Source organism: Lissotriton helveticus, chromosome 11 (genome assembly GCF_964261635.1).
Source record: "Lissotriton helveticus chromosome 11, aLisHel1.1, whole genome shotgun sequence".
NCBI lineage: Eukaryota > Metazoa > Chordata > Amphibia > Caudata > Salamandridae > Lissotriton > Lissotriton helveticus.
The window spans coordinates 927,876,495-927,889,442 of NC_136072.1; the positions used below are offsets into that span (position 1 = coordinate 927,876,495).

The 12,948-nt window shown below is 46.7% G+C and overlaps 1 protein-coding gene across 2 annotated transcripts in view; it reads right to left on the reverse strand.

Moving 5' to 3' along the window:
* Positions 1-1,839: 1,839 nt before the first annotated feature.
* The window catches only part of CASTOR1 (cytosolic arginine sensor for mTORC1 subunit 1), a 145,707-nt gene continuing 134,598 nt past the window's right edge, over positions 1,840-12,948 (reverse strand). Inside the window, exon 9 of one of the 2 annotated variants that reach the window (XM_078667238.1) lies at positions 1,840-3,750. In XM_078667238.1, the coding sequence (XP_078523364.1) occupies positions 3,685-3,750 (66 nt within the window). In that variant the 3' untranslated portion in view covers positions 1,840-3,684. The remainder of the gene's footprint in view (positions 3,751-12,948) is intronic. The other variant, XM_078667239.1, reaches the window with a different exon arrangement.

The following is a 12,948-nucleotide window of genomic DNA, read 5'->3' on the forward strand; positions in this document are numbered from 1 at the left end:
CAATGGAAGTCCCTTCAGGAAGTCAGCAACGTCTAGGTGTTTCTCATGCCAGAAAGCAGTCTGCTTCTCCTCAATCTCTCTTCCTGCAGGGCCAGACACTGCATCCCTCTGATCAGGCTGCAGACCTCAGACAATGCCCACCTCAACTCTGGGAGACTGACTGGCATGCATACACCAGTGCGGGTAACACCGCAGCTCTTCAAGTACTCTGAGTGGCATTCCCTTCCTTGGTCAAGAAGGACTTGCAAATGGAACAAAGGACGGTGGTGGATTTTTCAGACAGGAAATGGTCTCAGATGGTCATGCTCATAGGATGTATGCATTGGACAAGAAAGTCCCTTGTATGGTAAATGGGTGTGTACCCCTGCCATGAGAACCCAACTGCTTTTGAGACGGTACGCTGACTTTTTTACTTTGGTCCTCGTGTCACGCTAATCCAGCATGCACGTAGAGGCCCAGGCCTGTCCCTTGTTGATACTTCTTTGAAACAACTTTCTTGTGGGCTTGTGAAGAGAATATCCCTCTTCTAATAGTCAGTCATTCACCACAGTTCATTCAACAGGCTATTTCTCAGCTGTGGTCTACCCAAACAAACCTTCTGCCCTCCCAATACTTCCCACCCCACTATCATCATAATAAATTATTTATCAACAGTTCATGGTGCATACTATAAAAAAAAATCAGTATGAATACATAAAAAAAAAAAATCATTGATGTACGAGCAGAATCAACATACAGTTCTACAGGCAAACTAATAAGTCAACTGTAAATATTGGTATTCTATCAGAATAGTCAATTTCCAATTACACCTTTTCAAAATAGGATCTCTTCTGATGCACTATAGAAGCAGCTCCTGCGACATAGTGAAAAGCAGTGTTGATAACAGCCTCATTGTCTAACATCTCATTGTCAACTAATGATTTTAAATAGCTGGCCATTTATCTTGGCTCCATCCAATTTGGGTAAAGCAATGACCAGTGTCCAGGCACAACCTACTATGTACAATGCTCCACTGTATTATATAAATTCAGTAAGAACATAAATGCATGCATATATAAAGCAGTCAGATGGACTTAAACAAACTAGACCCTTGTCTGTAGGGTTTGGTCAACTGCAAACCGGTATTTCCACTGGAGTTAAATGCCTTTGCCATGTAAAACAGTGGTGTGCTGATGAACACAATGGCTTCCAAACATGCTCATAGCCTTCCTCATTTTAGTAACTCCAATCTCATTAACCCTTACAAGTCTGTATCTTATTAGTCTGTGGGATACAGTCTTTGCAAGGATTTTGAATTTATATCCAGTGGTGAAAAGAACAAGTATGTCCCATATTGCCTGTTAGTCTGTATTATTTAAGTTTGGCCGCAGTAGTTTATTGCTCATTGATTTGCATTTCCAAAGTATGGCCGCAATAGTTGCCTCACTTTAACTGACCTCTCACAACCTTAAGGAATTCTTCAGGCAATCCATTTACGATCTGGTCTTGAGTGTTTTTCCCATATTTAGGTGAAGCAATTGCATCATAACTGCAGCGTGGAAGTTTCTAGACACCATGCTTGACAATGTTCAAAGTACAATCAATTATCTCCCTCCAAAACATAAGCAAGGCCTCCTACAATCGCGAATGGTCATGACGTCAGGCCACATTGTGATTCCCATACAGATGAGTTGTCGCTCTTGTGTTTAACTATCAACTAGCAGGTATATGCACAAGTCTGTTTACTAAGGCGAATAATTATCCTGTTGTAACATATACAGAAGTGTGCAGGTTATATTTAGGTACAGATGTGGAATTAATAACATACAACTTTATCTATCAATTCAGCCCACGAACATATTTCAAAAACTATTTTATTTCCATATAACAAATACAAGAAATAAACGAGTACAAAAATATAAATTTCTCGCTGTGTGAACTCAAGTAATATCTGCCGTTCCTGCGAAAAACCAAACAGATAAATAGTTTGGAAGACATAACAGCTGAAACAGCTTGACCTGGTCTCTGCCTTAGTTCTTGGATGCAGTGGTCACCTTATTTCCACTACACCAGAAAACATGTTACATAAACTTAACATAGCCACCCACTAAGACACAGCACACGCAACTCAAGTAAGCACTGCAGCTAGCTTGGTTCAAATTTACTAAGTGCTATATCCCAACATAGGGAACCAGCAGGAGTGGTTTATGGAGTGTTACCATTTCAGTCGAAGAGGGCTCTCTTCCTCATGTGTCCTTGCTATGCTACTCTGTCAAAACAGTCAATTGTAGTGCTAGAAAAAAGGCCTCTTCTCACCCAGCTGGTTCTTTCTATCATCACCATCGAGCACAAGTTAAATACTCAACAGCCTATATTTCATTGAGGTATCCTTGCCTACTACTCTAGCTTACGAAAGATCTTTGATGCTTAGATAAAAATCAGTGAGTCAGTTTGGAAATTCCATTAACCCTGTTAGACACAGTAATACTGTAAGAATTGTCAGTTGTAGCTCTGTATATACCTGCGGATTCCAGTGGCACAGGTCTGAAACACCCATCCTCAAAATCAATCACTCTTTTGCCACCAACAACAAAAACAAACCTTCAAATTCAATGATCCAATAAAACCAGTTATCATCTTGGGGATTATACACATTACATTGACAACATGCAACTAGTCACTGACTTCAAACCCTAGTTCTTAAGAAACTCTAAACAGTTCCTTCCATGAATCACCTACTCTATAATGCAACTACAGATTGTAGTTTATCCCGCCCCTCCAAAAGAACAAAATGTCACATTTCTTCAAAGAACCAAAGAAGGAAAAAAATGTAAGCCCTTGTGAGATTCTGTAACAGTCGTGCTGTGAGACTACAAACTCAGCTCCACATCTCTATCAAGCACACAAGACATGCAGATTCTGCAAACCAATCACAGACTGTAACACTGTAATCTAAGGATTTCCAGCTCAACCTGTCCGTATCTGACCATCATAGACTAAAAGTGGTCACATGTAGTAAATAAAAATTCCCTCCTTCAACCATGCCTAATAGACATTCTCATTCAGAGTCACCAATCAAGTAAACTATCCTCTTCCAGCGGGGTTTCAAATATACTTTCTTACTATCCACTATATTTCCTAACGCAGTCACAGACTGTAAACTAAGCACTCATAAGTCAGAGACTGTAATCTAAAGTCTATCCTCCTGCCAACAACAAACAAACTAAATACTCAACCCTGACCCAGTTCAGGACCCCAAAAATAGTGGAAGAACAATCCAACAATCTAAACTCTCCCCTTCTTAACTATCACTGACTAGTATATGCCGCCTGACTGTCATCGGAGCTCCATCTTGCAAAGTGTGGATAAAAAGGCACAGTGTGATTGCATAGTGAATCAGGGGGACCAAAAAGGCCCACAGTTTGTCAGTCTTCCAAGACAACAGCTTGGGCATCAACAAGAACTATTCCATTGGATACTGTGCCAGGACCTCATGATTTGCAAGTCCTTCTGGCAAACTTCTTGGAAAAGAAAAAGCTGAAATTCCCTCAGAACGTATTTACAATCTTCTTGCTGATGAAATGCAAGTTCACACTGGTCGTTACGTTGCTCTTTTCCACTTTGCAGAGGTAAGTGTGGTCTGTGACTGCGCCTGGCAAATGTCTGTCCATTCACAGTCGTCGAGAGGCACTACTGCTGGCTGTGTTACCTTCCACTCTCCTGCCGCTTCTGCAGCACTTGAATGACTTTACTGATGTCCTCTTCAGGAACCTAAAACAAATAAAAAAGACAATACCTTTGTAATTTTTGAGAAGGACTACTCAGAGGCCTGTAACTTTAACCCCATCATCTGCACACTAGCACTATTGGTGCACTGTCACAGTCCTGAGACGACAGGTGTCTAGCTCTAGAAATGTTCCGCCCCACAATAGGTTTCAGTCACGAGAAACTTGAAAGAAAACAAAAAACAGAATACGCTACATTCACAATACTTTTCTCATGTGAAAAGCAAACTGAGAAGCACCTAGTATTTGGTCAACAGGATCCAGGTGATGAGCGCAAAAGAATAGTAAAATAATTATTGTGGTAGGGAGAGCAGAGGCTGATCGGGGATCTCCATAGCAGGGAGAGTATAGGCAGAGTAAAGGGACATTGGTGGTAAAAGCTTGTGTTGCAAGAAGAAATTCCTGTGGTAAAGAGGACACAGGTAGCCTAAAAGGATGTCTGTAACAAAAGGGCGCTAGACAGCAAAAGAAGACAGTAAACGTACAAGTAGTCGAGCTCCCCTTCTAGTGAATATCAAAACTTGCAGGAATTACCCATCATGATTTTTTTCTCCTTGGATGATGGGTGCTCGCTGACACAATTCGGCATGCTTTAACTTTGCGTTCCTTTGCTAGCAGCAAGAAGCAGTCCTGCCAAGCGTCACGCAACCGGTGTGACAATCACGCATTTCAGTGCGGTGATCCGCATCACCGCACTGAAATGTAATGTCACGCATTTTAATGCCACTCTGACGTGCGCAGTGCCGGGGCCTCTGTGCACCTGTGCGCCGGCTCTTCTGCTCCCTGCAAACTTGCCAGCAGCTCTGGCTCAGTTAACAAACAGTTAACTATTAAAGATGTTCGTCGGCTCAGCTCTGGCTGAGACTGCTACAATGTTATACATCTCCGCCCTGCTGGCGCTGCATCCTGTCCAAGTCGCGGCTGTCAGTTACGGACTGATACTGCCGATTCAGACCCGTGGGCGGGACATGCCTTAAGCAGTGGTGGCTACTACTGGCTGTGGCACCGTGGGGGTGGGTTATCCGGATATTGTGTCCCCGTGACGAGTCGTCACGTCCGCAAGAGGAAGTGGCGATTGGACAGAAACGGCGGGGGACTCAACCTGAGATAGTCGAGTCCTGGTGCGATGCTGTCTGCCTGCGGAAATACCCGGCTGAAGGCTTAACTGGCCGGCCGCGGATCCCCGAGAGGCTCACTGAATAATTATGGCTGCTGGCGGATACAGTTCCGAACCGGAGCTTTGACCGGCCAAGTGAGTTCTGCAGTCACTGACATCCCAACATGGAGTAACACCGATTGCAGCGGGACTGGTACAGGCAGAATCATGGCTGCCCTGCTTTCCCCGTTCATCAAATAACCGCACTACCCGGACACCAGCTTTTTTAAAAAAAACGGAATACAGTGGAGACAACAGCTTCACCCAGAAGAAACATCAAGATAAAGAGCAGAACGGTGAGTCACCCCCCTCCCCGTTTCAACTCAGTCACCTGCAGCATGTGTGCTAATCTAATTATACTCCCGTAGTTCGTAAAGACGATTTTTAAGAAAATGCACATCTGTTTAATAATAACTTCCTCCAAATGCCTGCTCATGCCTCCTTCTACGTTTTCCAGCAATTGGTACTGTGGAGCTACTCTTTTCATGGGTGTAAATGTGTCTTGTTTCTCCCACTATTCAAGAGGTCATCACTCGTGCTACTGTGCATGGGTGTTTTTGAGGGGGCACATGTAGGCCTGTGAGAGTTACTTACTTTATCATTGTCTTTCTCGGCCGCAGACACTGGATAATTAACACTACCCAGCGAAGAGAGATCACACGGCCTGTGACTCTGCGTCTCCTCCGACCAGAGTCAGACTGGGTCAGAAATTAGGCGCAGGCACCAAAATAAAAGTACGCCACTAAGCGACCAGACCGATTTTTGCACATGGTGCCAGATTTCAGACACATCGTACAAGCTTTTTGCAAGAAATGGAACACTTAATGAATTTGAGCCACATTGTGTTTAATAACAGGCAAACTAACAGTGAAAACTGGCTCAGCAGACCACAAAACAGGGCCACAGACAAAAAACACAGCGCACACGCTGACCTAGGAGACCAGGCCTTTGGGCACTGCCTAATTGACCTATATGCCAGTCCAACATTGGCTCAGACACACCCTTCAATTCCTGCATGCTTCTGCAGCTTAAGTGGTGAAGAGCTGACCTGACAAATTAAGCAAAATAAAAGAGAAAAGCATTCTTTTGCATTAATTATTTGATTGATTTATAGTCACTACATTTTTTCCTAGTTGTGCCAATGGTGGTCTGTGACGTCTGTATTCTACTGCTACAATGTCCCGTATGCGACTGAAAGCACTAGATTATGCACACTGCAAGTCTGAATCAGGTAAAAATTGGAGCTTTGTAACGTCTGACACTGAGTGTATTGTTGAGAGGGGTGATTGTCAAGGCTATTTTTACATCTTTATTGCTTCATTTTGCTCGCGAGAAAGTGTCACTCATAAGCACTGAATGTCACTCATAATAAGACTGAAATTATGAAAATGTCACACATAAGCAATCTGAAACCTTGGCAGCTATGAAGAAGCATCCAGGGACACGCATTTCCTACTGTCAGTCAGCGGAAACAATGGGGGGGGGTGGGGGGAGTGGGGTCTGTATTTTTAAATCTACAACTTAGGCTAAAACGGAAAGGATGGGCTTACCGGTGCCACTTTAATGTTGCTTCCCCCCCCAAAAAAGAGTTTGCCTTTATGAATATTTACTGCTCAAGCGGGGGTTTCACATGCTTAGTCTGATCCATTACAAATGGTCCTCCTCTTACACTTCCAATGTGAGAGGATCTCCTTGGAAGGCAGAGTATGAGGAGGGTGAGAGACCACAATGGTAAAGAGGACATAGGCAAAGTAAGAGACCTGTGCATGGCACAGACGGTGGCATCACCATGGGAGAAAGGATACATGCAGCTTCAGAGGAAAAGCGTAGTAAAGGGTACCAGGTACGGTAGCTGGATCCCCATTGTGAACGACACTGACGCTGAAAGAGGATTCCTATGGTAAAGAGAACATGAGCAGCTTAAAAATGAACCCCATGGAAAAGGAAATGTAAGGAAATGTGCACTGCAAACTGAGGGGGCGTAGGAAGATCCATGCAGTAATGAGTACCTGGGCAGCATAATGGAATCCCTGCTGCAAGCAGCACAGACGAAATAAGAGGCTTATCACAACATGGAGGGTACAGGTAGCAAAACACCGTTCCGGTATGTAAAATCCTCAGAAAGAACATAACCCCCCGCCCCCACACGTACACCCACAAAGGTCAAAGTAAAAAGAAGGGTCTCTCTATGGTAGTCAGAAGAGTCGTCAACAAGTTATCAAGTACAGACAGTGCACAAAGGTAGAGATGGTATCTGTGGTACACAAGATACAGCCAGTTCAAAGTGTCATTCCATGGTACACAAGCAAAGTAGAGGGTGGTAAAAGGGAAAGACAGCTGAAGGCCCATCCCTCTTAGCAACAAGTAAAAACAGATGATGAAGAGGGCCCTCACAGAGCTAAGTACACAGACTGCACAGAGAATATTCCATTGGTAAACAATGATCATCAAAAGGAAACGCAACAGAGGTCGCATGAAATATTAAGTACAAAGGAAGGAAAAAACACCCTTTAATTTTGAAGACAAAAGTCAAGAGCACACACAGCCAAGAGAAGGGCATCAACCTATGGGGCACATGAAGGTCAGGGGATCCTGAGCAGGTGCTATAGGACCCGAGCGCAGACAATACTAGGAGTCAGTATGAGACTGCAGCTGGTAAGGGAGTGGGAAAAGCAAGCCATCAGCAGCCATTGATATCTTTACAATAAGTTGCAGAATGCTATAGTGCTGCTGAAATGAGGAGTTACAGTATAACGGTGACAGTGAACCCAGGGATGACTTGGTACGTAGGTATGTTTGCGACATACAGCGCGAGCCTAGGTACAAAGCAATGGACCACAATACCGGATAGGAGTTTTACAGGGGACACTGGGAGTAAGAAAGTTACAGTAAAGTTACGGCCCCTTCTGGCAACGAATATTAAATGTTTAGGAAATAAAAACAAAATACATCTGAAACCCCCCAGATTTAATTAGTCGAGGAAACCATTACTCACACTCTGGACATAAAAACTAAGTCGTCGCTAAAGGGACATACAAACTAATGGAACTGACCAAGCCAACCTGCCCGAGCAGGTAATAAAAGCCTCCACATGCAACTTCCTACATCTGCTCAATACTGTAAGGTGGAAGGAAGTACCTGTGGCAAGGGTCAACTATGCCCCTCCCATGGTCCTGTGGTGTTGTGTCTGATCAAAGAAGGGTGTACATTTGCTCCACAACTGTCTCCTGCCCCGGAAGTTAAGGCTTTGTGTCTGCAGAGAGGTGATTCCAGAGCAGGATGAAGCGTATGTGAGTGTGTCCTTGCGAGCAGGGTTGACTCCATGGTGCAATCTCTTGCAGGCACATGAGGAGGGTGGGACTTGGCCAGTAACAGGATATCTGGACAAATCCTACTTCCTGATGTAAGAAGATTCCACTTCCTTTTGCAGAAGGTTGGCTAGACTCACAGCACTGCCATTGGGAGCTGGACCGTCTAGAATATAAATCAAAGTTCAGCCCTAGATAGACCATTGACTAATGGGAACAGAAATACACCATCACATGTCCTTAGAGAATAGATATGGTTGGAAGAAGTCATTTGGTGTCCAAAGAAGAATCGTGATGTAGTACAAGGTTTTCACTCAGCTGGAGATTCCCAACTACCCCTACTGACTGCAGACGTGTGCCTGGTACCAGCAGCACTGAAGCTTTAAACTGCATTCCGAAGACATTTTCGGAACTGCAAATAGGTGGCAGGGTTAACGACTGACTCGGGAGGGGGCATTTTTATTGCAGACCGTATGTGGTATGAAGAGGGCCAGTCACAATGGAAAATGATTCTTAGCTAAGCAAACTCTGCGTATCTAAGAGTCGCTTTCCAATGGCGCTACCTGTTCGGGTTTGAACAAAAATTTGGATTCATCATCTAAGTTTGCACTTTATTTACCTGCGAAAAATCTGCATTTTATCAGTGACCTGCTCCCACACTGCCTCTTTGAAGTCTATGAAGGAACTAGACACGGAGACCGGACATGCCATACAATTTCCCAATTTGAAATGTCTCAAACATTGGATGGGTTCGGACAAAAAAGAACACTCGTGATGGGGGTTAGACATCACTTGATACTGACAAACTCGGAGTAGCATTCCAGAACCCGAGAAGCTATAATCAAAGATTTAAAAGGAACCAGGTACAGAGTGAATAAGGACCTGAGATTCTTACTTGCCAGGAGCTTCAGAAGTCAGGTGGAAGGGCTCCCAACACTTGGGAATCAACAATAGCAACCTGGTGCTCCCCAAGCAGCCATCCCTTACAAAATCCCTAAGAACAAGAACTCGATCAATGTCCAAAAAGCAACTAGAGAGGTAGGTGAAGTACACAAAAATAAGAATTAATAACTTTCTTGGCTTTACATTAACCACCGGAAGAGCAGGCTAGGAGTTTAGAGTGGTTTGTTTCTAATGAACATAATGTGCTACAATAAAAGAAAACAAACGAGAACAGGGCACTTTAATACATCCATGGGCCTCAATGGAGTTTGTGTCCCTGTCAGGTATGTACTCAGGAGAACCGCCACTAAGTCACCATGTGGCTCACAATGTTGAAGAAGCTAGATCAACGCAACAATGTCCTTTGGGTTGCATAAATATTAAAAATATTCATACAAAAAAAGATATATTGCCTTGCTAGTGAGACACTCAAACTGCAGCAAGTATTTGCTTTTGGGCGAGGTGTGTGTAAAATGCTTGACAAGAGCTTAGCCTTGCATGAAAGCTGTACCTTTAGCAGCCAATCACCAATGGTTGACAGCCTCAGCGTCTCTGTAGAAACTCCATGTCTGTAGGGACAGCTGAAACATGATAGGCTCCGATAGCAGGGGACAATATGGTGGCAATGTGACTGAGGCTAGTGTGCAGTGGCTATCGCGGTGTGGGTGTGTGTGATGTGTGCGCGCATCCATCAGTCTACAGAACTACACTATGGGTTGATGGCACATCTTACAAATGCACAACCAGTGACATTAGATCCTTTCAGATGAAGCTCACAGCATCAGGCAGATGCAAAGTGGATGTGGATACACAGTCATAGGACACCCAAACCTATAAACTGATTAGATCACACACTTTTCGGGCAGATACTATAGCACTGTATAAAATGCTTATTAGACCTAAATTTCTGTGCGTCATTAATTCACCCCCTAGTCAAAACTATTCATGGACGAGCAGGGGCTATGATTTTGAGACGTTATGGACTGAAAAAAAGCAGAAACGTAAAAGCAAAAAACCCAACCAGCCCAACTATTAAATGGAGTTTAGCAGTCCTGGACCTATACAAAAAATTGATGATAGATAGCAATCAATCAATCAATCAATCAATCAATCAAAACATTTGTAAAGCGCACTACATACCTGTGATGGTCTCAAGGCGCTAGGGGGAGGGGGAAGCTGCTACTGTTCGAAGAGCCATGTCTTGAGAACTCTTCTGAAGGTCAGAAGGTCTTCAGTCTGCCGTAGACGGATAGGGAGGGTGTTCCATGTCTTGGCGGCGAAGTGGGAGAATGATCTGCCACCGGCGGTCACTCTTCGGATGCGGGGGACGGTGGGGAGGGAGCGGTCGGCGGAGCGGAGCTGGCGGGTGGGGGTGTAGAGGCTGAGTCGGCTGTTGAGATATGCTGGTCCGGTGTTGTGGAGTGTCTTGTGTGCGTGGGTGAGGAGTTTGAAGGTTATCCTCTTGTAGACAGGGAGCCAGTGCAGGTCTCTCAGATGGGGTGTGATGTGGCTGCGGCGAGGGATGTCGAGGATCAGGCGTGAGGAGGCGTTCTGGATGCATTGGAGCAGTCTCAGGAGTTTGGCCGAGGCTCCTGCGTAGAGGGCATTCCCGTAGTCCAGTCTGCTGCTGACGAGGGCCTGGGTGACCGTCCTACTTGTTTCAGTGGGGATCCACTTGAAGATCCTGCGGCGCATGTGGAGGGTGTTGAAGCAGGAGGAGGAGACAGAGTTGACCTGCTTCGTCAAGGAGAGACTAGAGTCGAGGATGACCCCTAGGTTGCGTGCATGGTCAGTGGGTGTTGGGGGTGTTCCTAGTGCAGTCGGCCACCAGGAATCGTCCCAAGCCGAGGGGGTGGATCAGAGGATGAAGAAATGCATCTTGTCCGAGTTCAGCTTCAGTCGGCTGATCCTCATCCAGGCGGTGACAGCCTTCATTCCTTCGTGGAGGTTGGTTTTGGCGGTGTGGGGGTCTTTAGAGAGGGAGAGGGAGAGGATCAGCTGGGTGTCGTCGGCATAGGAAATTATGTTGAGGTCGTGCCGTTGTGCGATGTGGGCCAGCGGTGCCATGTACACGTTGAACAGTGTTGGAATGAACCTTGGGGTACGACGCAGATGATTCCGGTGGCTTCGGAGCGGAAGGGGGGAGGCAGACGCTCTGTGTTCTGCCGGAGAGGAGGGAGGATGTCCAGTCTAGGGCCTTCTCCTGGATTCCGACGCCGTAGAGGTGTGTTCGTAGTGTGCCGTGTCAGACCGTTTCGAAGGCGGCTGGCAGGTCCAGGAGGATGAGGGCCGCGGTTTCTCCGTTGTCTAGCAGGGTCTTGATGTCCTCAGTGGCAGCGATGAGGGCAGTTTCGGTGCTGTGGTTGCTGCGGAACCTGGACTGGGACGGGTCCAGGATGCTGTTCTCCTCGAGGAAGCTGGTCAGTTGCTTGTTGACGGCCTTTCCGTTTACCTTCGCCGGGAACAGGAGTAGGGAGATGGGCCGGAAGTTCTTGAGGTCCTTGGGATCCGCCTTGGGTTTCTTCAGTAAGGCGTCGATTTCTGCAGGCTTCCATCTCTCTGGGAAGGTCGCTGTCTCGAAGGAGATGTTGATGGTTTTCGGGAGGTGGGGGGCGATGGTGCTGCTGGCTTTGTTGAAGATGTGGTGTGGGGAAGGGTCTGTCAGGGATCCAGAGTGGACGGTGTTCATTATCTTGATGGTGTTGTAGTCGTTGATGTTGGTCCAGGAGAGTAGGGGGTTGGTGTGGGTGGTGGTCGTGGGAGCAGGAGTCTCAGTGGTTGCCGGGGTGGTCACGGCGTTGAAGCGGTCGTGGATGTCTGCGATCTTGCGATGGAAGAAGATGGCCAGCGAGTCGCACAGGTCTTGTGAAGGTGGGATGTCGTTGGTTTTGGAGCTAGGATTGGAGAGTTCCTTCACGACGCTGAAGAGCTCTTTGCTGTTGTGTGCGTTGTTGTCTAGGCGGTTTTTTGAAGAAGGTTCTTTAGGCGGATCTGATGAGGTGGTGGTTTCTGCGGGTGGCGTTCTTGTGGGCTGTGTGGCTTTCTGGTGTTCGTTCACGGATCCAGTTTTTTTCGAGTTTTCGGCAGGTTCGCTTGGAGGCCTTCGGTGAACCAGCTGGCTTTCTTGCTGGTGTGGGTGTTAGAGGGCTTCTTGAGCGGGGCGAGGGTGTTGGTGCAGTCGTTGATCCACTGTCTGAGGTTGTGAGCGGCGGCGTTGGGATCAGTCGGGTCTGCGGGTGGGTTCCGGGCGAGGGTGGTGGAAAGCTGGTCTTCGGTGACTTTGCTCCAGCAGCGGTGCAGCATCTGTTGGGGGCGGTGGTGGGGTTCCGGAAGGTGAAGTGGATGCAGCGGAGATCGGTCTAGTGGAGTTCGGTGGTGTGGTTGAAGGAGACGTGGGAGCTTGCTGAGGAGATGGGGTCAAGCATGTGGCCGGCGGAGTGGGTGGGTGTTGTCTGACTCCGAGGTTGGCGAGGTTGTCGATCAGGGTGGACGAGTTGGAGTCGTCGTTGTTCTCGAGGTGGAAGTTCAGGTCCCCGAGGAGGATGTAGTCTGTGGAGGAGAGGGCGTGTGTGCTAATGAAGTCGGCGATGGAGTCGCTGAACTGTGGTCGGGTCCGGGAAGTTTGTAGACGAGGGTTCCTCTGAGGGTGGTGTTGGGGTCGGTGTGGATCTGGAAGTGCAGGTGTTCGGCGGTGCTGATGGTGTCATTTGTGTTTGTCGAGATTTTGAGAGTCTTCCTGTGGACGATGGCAATTCCTCCTCCTACTCCGTTGCTGCCG